The following is an 8,916-nucleotide window of genomic DNA, read 5'->3' as shown; positions in this document are numbered from 1 at the left end:
AAAAAAAGAGGATGAGAATTCCAAAGCCTGACTCATACTTTTTGAATGCCCGGGGTTAGCAGTACTCATGCTGCGGTTACACAGTCACTTTAACCCAGAATAAATCCGTGCTTCGTCCAACACGAGAGCTGCAGCCCTTCCCCCTGCACACCCAGCTGATGCAGGGCACATACACAGCAGAATGGGGAGATCTGGTGCCCTGGGGGTGCCAGGGCTGGGGGCACCGGGCGTGGCAGGGGTGACCCCGGAGCAGAGGGGCTCCCGTGGGGTTTAGGTATCCATGAGCTGGGCCAGGCACACCACTGGCATCCAAGCTGCCTTAAAGCACTTGTGCCAGCTGCCTGAGCTCCGTGCTGCAGGGATACCTGCCCTGACCGGCTCTGGAGCATTTGTGCCAGCAGGCAAACTGCAAACTGCTTTGCACTCGGAGCTGCTGGACTGCAGCTGGTTTTTGCAAGAGATAGCGGCTCCTCATTGCATAATAGCTGAAAGTTCTCACCGGGCTCAACTCTGTTTGTGTCATTTGAAAGAGCAGCTCCCACAGTGCTTACGTTCATTAGCGCTCATCAAACAATGCGAACTTCCCGTAAGGATCAGTTAAACCTCAAAGTTAAGGATTTCACTTTAAAGGGAAGCTTACATCTCACCAGCTCCTTTTGTCTGCTTCCATTCCCACCCCCGGCGGATCCCCAGTTCCCTCACACTGTGCACACATGCAGTGTGCTCCCCCGGGGCCCCCAGCTGGTGGTGGGATGATCAGAGCCCCTCAGTTCGGGGCAGCACACCGACCCCTGCACCTGCCCTACAGTGCATCCCAGCTTATGCAGCACACAAGTATCAGCTAATGCAGGTATGCTTCTAATATTTACTTCTATCTGCAACTTGAGAAACGTGAATAGTGCTCAGACATTTACAGAACGAGGGCTAGCTGAAGTAAAGACAATTTGCACGTTGGGCAAAAGATGGAAAGAAAGAGACCCAATGTTCTTTAGGGGCAGGGGGGGAAAGCCATTTGTAGGCTACGCCCCAAACAAGATATCAGGAACCTGTCAGGTCACCTTCCCTGTGGGGAAAGCCACGAAGTCCATCACTCCCATCTTATGCATGAGAGAGGATAGAAGGATGGCTCCTCAGCCTACTGCTGCCTCGTTCCGCATCGCCTTAGACAGCAGCAAGTGTCCTTATTTATGTTTGCTAGCTGCTACCTGTGTTTGGGGTCCAGAGGAGGTGCACACATGCAAAGAGAGATGACTCTATGCTCAGGACCATTTTATTCTCTTAGTGCACCCAGATAGACCCCTGCTCATCTAAAGGTGAGTAACTGCAGGAAGGCCACTGAAGCTTTCCTAAAGACAACAAGGGGCAGTGACCCGTGGTCTCCTGTATCCCACTGCATCACCGCATCAACCCACGACCCACGCGTGCCTCTGTGCCACCCATTTGGTGGAGTACAAGATTTGTACACAGAGCTTGTTCCTGCACTACCCACCCTGCAGAAATCCCAGTTTATTCTGGGACCCCACTGGGGAATGTGCCAAAGATCCAGATTGCATTAGATCAAACACGGGCCATGGAAACAGGCAGACTTGGCTCCAACTCAGCTGGGGTTGTGCGAATCTTCTGCAGCGTAGTACGTCGAGTAAACTACAGCTAAAACCATCACAGATGTGCTACAATGCCATACTTTTTATTTGATGTTCTAGCCTTTGGATAAAACAGTACAACTAGTGCTATACTACTACAGAATGACCTCTTAAAACTTTCTGTAACGCTGTCAGTTTTAGTTACTGCCATGAATAACATATATATTACAGCAACATTTACTTACATTCTTCCAACCATTCAGAGTGCCCCTGAAGGACCGTTCAGGTACGCTTATACGCCAACTGAATGCTCTAATTCCAAATATCAAAACCCTGGGCACGTGGTTTGGACTGCATTTTACCTTTTTATTATTAGACATATTTTTCTCATTTCTAAGACGCCGCGATACACCAAGGTGATTACCGTATTGAACAGCCTCCTAACATCAAGACCTAATACATCCACAACATCAGTCCTACCAAGCCACCTGGGACTTCCCTCACCCCTGCATTCCCATGGAATAGGAAATTCTTTGGCAGGCGAATGAAAATATCCAGGAATACTTTCACAGACATATGTTCTCAGACTTCCCAGGAACATTAATGCATTTATCACTGTCAAAGAACTTGTCACCTGTCTTATTCTGCTTGGTAGACACATCCAGGTGACATGCAGCAAGCAATCTTTCAGGCTCCGGCACTAGTCCTGATGCCAGGAGCAGTTAACTGATTGGTGGGAAATGCGAGTTTCCTCACACTGCATTAAATAGATCAGGAGAAAAAAACAACGAATCACAAATTATACAAAGTTACAGCCTAATTCTCCAAACGGGCTCATCAACACAGCAGTTTTTTTTCCATTCTTTAAGAAAACATGACGCTTATGCTGCGTGTACACTTTTCTCTCCCTATCTGCACTAAGACTCCCATGTTCGTGCAATGGGAATACACTGCTCTTTATGCTGACTCTAAGGAGGGTCAGGAGAAAAACTGAGAAGAAACTCTCAAAATCCATTTTCTAAAGTGATGATTTCCCCAAGAAACCATTCATTCTGCCTGTAAAAGAGACGAAGTATGGTACATAAAAAGCTCCAATCTCCTCCCAAAGAACTTTAAAACACAAAGTTAAGAGAATATTCCAAGAAGGTTTGTTTCCAAAGGGGTTATGAACAGAGACAGGAAAAGTAGCTAAAACCTGCCTTTATCTATTAATTAGAAGAAAAGGTTGAAGTGTGCTCTGGAAGTTAATTTCAAGCACCGTAGGTGAAACATTCAGCAGAGAATGGGTGCCTCCATCTCTTATTTACAGTGGTCATTAGCAGAGTCTCCTCTGGCTCTTTCCTGTTTGAGCCATCTGTTCATTTCCCCAGAAAAAAACCAAGGGGGTGGGATAAACAGAAGTGGAAAATGTGGGAAGCTGGCAGCACGCTGCATCACTGTTTGCCCATATGCTAACTCATTATATTAACATTCACATTTCAGGGCAAGAACAAACCAGCTCCAAGTTCCCCCTCCTTCCCGCAGGATGCTGAAGCTTCCCCTTGCCGCGCTACGTTGGCAGGGGTAGGAAGAAATCCCGCAGAAGCGGGTGAGCGGGGGAAGAGCGCGTGTTGTATCCCATCAACTTGTAACGCTGCGCTAGAGCGGAGCAGCGGAGAGAATTCATAAAAGAAAGGAATTCCTCCTGATACCGAGTTGGTGCTCGGGAGCGACAGCGATGCCGTGAAACCCAACTCGCTCTCACTTGTCATCGAAGCATCCCCAATAAAGTAACGCGTGGGAGCACGTTACCCCGCCTGAGCCCACGCAGTCGCACGCCGGGAGGGATAGGGAGCTGACAGGCAGGGACTCGCCGTAGTTTCGCGGACACTTGTCCAGCCCGTTCCCGCTGCTATCGGAAGGAGGGGACGGCCAACTTACCGCGGTAACTGTTTCCAGGCTTGTAGAATTCTGGATCGCCCTCCACCCTGAGGCTAAATTCATTGTACCCTTCCCTCCTGGTGCCTTGCGCTCGCAGGATCCGGCTGCAGTAGCCCTCGGATTTGGCGGCTTTCTCCAGGGTCTCGTCGGAGAAGCCCCTCGCCACCAAGGGGAAGGTCAGCGCCAGCAGCCGCAGGGCCAGGGGCCGCAGCCGCGCTGCCATCCTCGGCGCCCGCACAGCTCGGGCAGCGCCGGGCGGCCCGGGGGAGGCTGCGGCGCGGAGAGGGGAGGGGAGAGGCGGGGAGGGGGCAGCGCGGGAGGAGGCAGGCGGGGAGGGAGGGAGGGAAGGAGGAGGGCGGGAGCACGGAGCCGGCTCTCGCTCAGCTCCCGGCGAAGCGCTGCCTCCGCACGGCGCGGGGCGGCGGGAGCCGAGCGCAGGACGGGACGGAGCGGGGCGCATCGCCCCACGGCTGCCAGCGCCGCTCAGCAGCGACCGTGGGAACGCCGCAACTCCGAAGCTGTGCGAACGGCGACGGCGTGCTGACTACAGGCAGCGGCGAGGCGACGCTGGGCCACCGAGCCACATCCACGAGAGAAGCGGACGGCAGAAGTGAGCCGAGGCCCCGAGGCGGCCCCGCGCTCCCTGTCCGCGCTGCACGGGGAGCGAGGGGCGGTGACAGAGCTCAGCAGCACCCGAGTGCCTCAGGCTGCCCAGGGGGAGCACAAAGCCACCGGACCTCAGCCCCCCGCTCCCCGTCGAGGCCGCGGCAGCGCACAGGGTCCGACCGCGTTGAAGCGCAACTCCCAGAGAAGTGCGGCAAACAGCGAGCAGCTCGGAGCCGCGCCTGCACTGACACACCGCTTGTAACCGCTGGGGTTTCACACTGACCTTTCCGAGTTGTTCAGCAACAAGCTAGCATTGCTTGCCAAAGAGCATTTCTCCGTTGGGCTCTCTGTAAGGGTGCTGAACATTTCACTTTCTGAAATGTTTCTGCTTTCTGAGCGCTTCAGTACTGCAAGCTTGTCTGTACTGTAGTCTTCATGTTATGTATTTATCAAGTATGTGAACTAGCACAGCCTCAAAATACACGTTCAGTACAGTTCATGTTAAAAACTAGTCTCGCTCAGCTCTTTAGCAAATACAGAATTATTGATCATTGCCACCCTTGCCCTTCTCTGCACCCCTCCCACCCAGTGCAGGCGCAGCTTGACCCATCGCCTTCGGAGCAGCCACATTCACCTTGCTTTTGCTGCTGAAACTCTGAGTGCACTTGGTTATGCAGGGTGGTTAGCTACATGCATCCAAAGACCCGCGTTCATTTAGATAATTAAATGAGTGACTACAGTTCAATAATGTCATAGACTCCTGGGTATCATTTGACTGCTATGCTCTCAGCTCATTCGTTTCATAAGAGCAAGGTTCACTTTTTCCAGGTTCCTCAATCAGCTTTGTCAGTGAAGAAAAACAAACCAATATGCAACTGAAAATGACAGCTATAACCACATTGGCACAAGACACCTGCAAATTTGCTTCATTCTCCGTACTTGACTTCTCATTTCTTTTGCTAAGATTGATTGAAAAGCAATTACCCGAGTGAAGCGTTTACAGCGGGTACTGCACGCGCTTCTGCACAATCCACTGACGTTCTGAGTTCTAACAGTTCCACAGTTCTGGTTCTAACTCAGATCTCCTCAGAGGACTTCAAGTCCTCTTCACAGCTTTTTTGCTTTTACATAGTATCACGCTAAAAGTCAACTAATTCAGCAGCATCTGTTAACTCTTACAATACAGTCTGCATCTAATAGTTTTTTCCTCCCTGAACTGGCCTGTTTCTTCTAGATTCTCTCCTACTTTTGTTCAAAAGCTGAAGTGTTGGAAACTTTCCTGGGAAGGTACAATGCAGTGTGTCTTGTTAAAAGTGAATGCTTCCACTTAGCAACTGATACAGATAAATTAACTTGCACTGCCTACAGCCATGAAATGAGTAATTTGTTGTAGAGACGTTTTAGAATACGGGCAGTGTCATTAAGCACGGGCATCCTCGGGGTTTTCTATTTGTTCTACTAATTAGTGTGTGCCTAAAGCATCCAGCATGATGCATCAGTCAAATACGCATGTAAAGGGATGAATCCAACCCCCCATGGCGAATTTCACAGAGAAACAGAGTATCTTAGAGACTGCAGTGCTGCTTTTCTTTGTGTCCTTTCCGGGACGAACAAGGTGCTGTCCGTGACTTAGGCACAACAATCATTACTGGGGTAATACTGCATTTGATCATTTGATGGAGTTGTTATGGTTGGAGAAAACACTCCTTGCCTCCACTCCCCCACTGCTTCTGCAGCTGGGCTTTCCTAGCAAGCAGAAACATTTCAGAAGATCTGCAGCCTTTCTCACTTTTTGCTTTTTCTGATAAGGAGCTCATTTTAAGGTGAGATTTCAGAGTACTCCACTAACTACTGCAGAACATCCTTGCACTGACTGGAAGATATTGTAGGTGGCGTTTTTACAATTTTCCTTCCTCCCCTCCTTCTGCTTCCATGATTTAAAATAGCTACTTGAAGTTTAAGGAATTGTCTACTAAGGCCAAATGCGCATTGTAACAGCAGGCTGTGCAACTCTTGGCTTTAAAGTCCATACTCCTCAAAGTAAAACAACCTCTGGTAAATTTTTAGACCCCTTACAAGTATCAGGTCAGAGAGGAGAGGCCACCAAAACCAGCCGAGAAACATCAAGGTGAGAGGTGCCTTAAGTCCCCTGCTCAGCTCCTTGGTAGGCTTACTGGAATAGAAGATTCACTTACCTATACTGATACCAACAGAGGAACAAATCTTCCAAACACCGGCAAGAAGGATGCCTACTCTTTTACACAAGAGCTAGCAATTGTAGTGCTCAATTAAGGAATCAGAGAAAAGTTTCAATTCTGTGATTTGTTTGCAGGTGTTCAAAGCCTCATCTCTAACCAGCGAGGAGGCTTCGCTCACAGAGCTGTAGATGTTCTTGAAGCATCCTTAACTCCTCCTGGAAATGTAGATTTCTAAATTTGAACCCAATATGAAATGAACGGCCAGAGAAAAGAAAATAAGCGTGCCCTATCAACTGAGATGAATTTTCTAGAGACAGAGCTACAGGGTGCCTCTCCTTCCTCTGAAGACATTAATTGTCCAGACATCATTAGCTGTTTAGCGTTCAGGTGTCCAACTAACACTGGAAGTTTGCAGCAAGTGCATTCTGACTACTGCTACCAAAAAGTAGGGGAGACAGTTGACAAAAGTCCCCAGATTATCTTTTTCCTCATGAGAGAAACGCTTAGTTGCTCATTAGCACCCAGACAGAGGATGCTGCTGTTCAGGCAAAGGATGAGCATGTCGGATGACCAGCAAGTAACACTGCGGAACAACATGCAGTGAAGTCACAGGTGACTAGGAGAGGAAGCAGGGAAATTGAGGATTGCAATTTCAAATGCTCCTGTCCCATTTTCAGGCCTTCGTATCTTCCCATACCACTAGCTAACAGTCTAATTTGCATTTCTATCACCTCACCCACCAGCAGTCACATTCTATTTTTCTTAAACAAAATGCAATACTTTTCTATTAGCTTCAATCGAAGAAAAATTGCTACTAAAATTCCCCATGTACAGCAAGAATAGCATTTTTCTAAAACCGATTGGTCTGTGCTGCATTTGAAGCCCGTTTAGGAAGAGATCTGGAGAAATCTGTTGTCCTATTAGACAAAGAAAATGGCTTTGGAGACACTTGAGATGATTTCTTACAGCTCTGTGGCACTGTTCTCAACTTCCTTTCTCCTAGGAATCCAAGAAGTGAAGAGTAATGACAGCAAATGTTTGCAGAGGTCTGTTCACCATTTATACCACTGTCAGTCAATACAATGCCTCTCCAATATTAAACTTCCCAGTAGCTCAATTACATTTGCCTGTTTAGTCGTGCATGTCAGCAGCATATTTTTACACCGACAATTCAGAGAGTATTCATTTCTAATGCATTCCATAGAAATATTTGGTTCCTGACATGATGAGAATAGCATCGTAAATATTATTGGAGAAACACTGCAATGCTGAGAGAAGCAGAGGCATAAAGAGAAAAGCAGTTGGGGTTCCTTTTGGGCTTAACTGGGGCAAAAACTGAACTAAGCTCGAAAACTGTGGGACAAGATGTGCCTTTGAAATTGCACAGAGACTGCAAGAGAGTTAGAAAAGTCTTGCCAGCACCCTTGGTTACACAGGCAGAACGGGATTAAAACCAAAGCTGCTTTTGAATGGATCTTTCGAGATTAAATGTTGACAGAAACTCATCCTCTGTACACTGGCTATTTTGGGGAGGTTTGCTACAGAAAGACCAAGGCTTCTTGGAATATTTAAACTCAGAACTCATTCCAATACCAGACAGTAAATATGTTCTTAAATCTCTTTCTTTTTCCCACACAATGAGTCTCAAGAGCTATCTTGGGAACCTTACAAAGCTCCCGAGAGTAAATTAAACTGAGACAGATTCTGCAAACCTAATGCGAAGCGCCATTTACACTGAGGGAGTTTATCACTGCAAACCTGGAGCACCAGCAATTTCTAGAGTGCATCTCTTCCAGCCACACCTTACTGCCACCCTCACCTATCACTGCCTTCGGGAGTAGTGTTCAGGGTCCCCCAGTTTCCATAGAGCGGCAGAACATGGTCCTGGTCCTCCTGCTAGCACCAGTGCCCCTCAGCAGCTCAGCACCCCTGCATCCACCTTGGCAAGGGCCACCACTTAAAAATCAACCAAGTTTATCTACACTCTTTCCAAACTAAGCCACACAACCATAAAGCTGCAAAAGCTTGTGTTAATTTAGAGCCTTCGTCCCAAACCCAGCTTCAGCATCTTGGGAGTTTATTTGGCCCCTTCTCACTGATTTAACATATTTGCTTGTTCTCAGCCTTAAGTACTTCTAACTTGACCCATGTGCCTAAAATACAAAGAAAAAAATAATCAAACCATTCAGCTTTTTGTCTGCTCCACTCTTTAAAGGTTATCTAGTGGCTTCTTATCACCACATTTTAATTCCTGAATTGTTCAACATCTGTAGGCTAGCTCTAGCTTTTAGATTCATCCTGCATTTTTCTTCCCCTAAGGCACCTGATAAAGCTCCCATTTCTGACTGAAATTTGTAAGGAGCTCTCAGTGTGGCGACGATAACAATTCAAGGCAAATATTAATGTAAAGTCAATACTGCATGGATAGAAACCGGGCATTTTCTCAGGAAGAACATTAAAGACAACTTATGGTGGCAAAGGAAATTATTGGCTTCTGTCTGTACAAATCATGTACAAAAACACTCAAACTGTACATATGTCTAATATTTATTCAACCAATCATCTTTTTTTAGAAGGATATTTATAATGATACATGAAGTGATTAAAGC

At 47.5% G+C, this 8,916-nt stretch overlaps 1 protein-coding gene across 1 annotated transcript in view; it reads right to left on the bottom strand.

The window, feature by feature from the left end:
- The window catches only part of SPON1 (spondin 1), a 177,116-nt gene extending 172,648 nt beyond the window's left edge, over positions 1-4,468 (bottom strand). The window contains exon 1 of the mRNA XM_021401755.1: positions 3,504-4,468. Coding sequence (XP_021257430.1) covers positions 3,504-3,963 — 460 coding nt within the window. The 5' untranslated portion in view covers positions 3,964-4,468. The remainder of the gene's footprint in view (positions 1-3,503) is intronic.

This window comes from Numida meleagris, chromosome 6 (genome assembly GCF_002078875.1).
Source record: "Numida meleagris isolate 19003 breed g44 Domestic line chromosome 6, NumMel1.0, whole genome shotgun sequence".
NCBI lineage: Eukaryota > Metazoa > Chordata > Aves > Galliformes > Numididae > Numida > Numida meleagris.
This window is presented reverse-complemented; position numbering and strand designations above follow the sequence as displayed.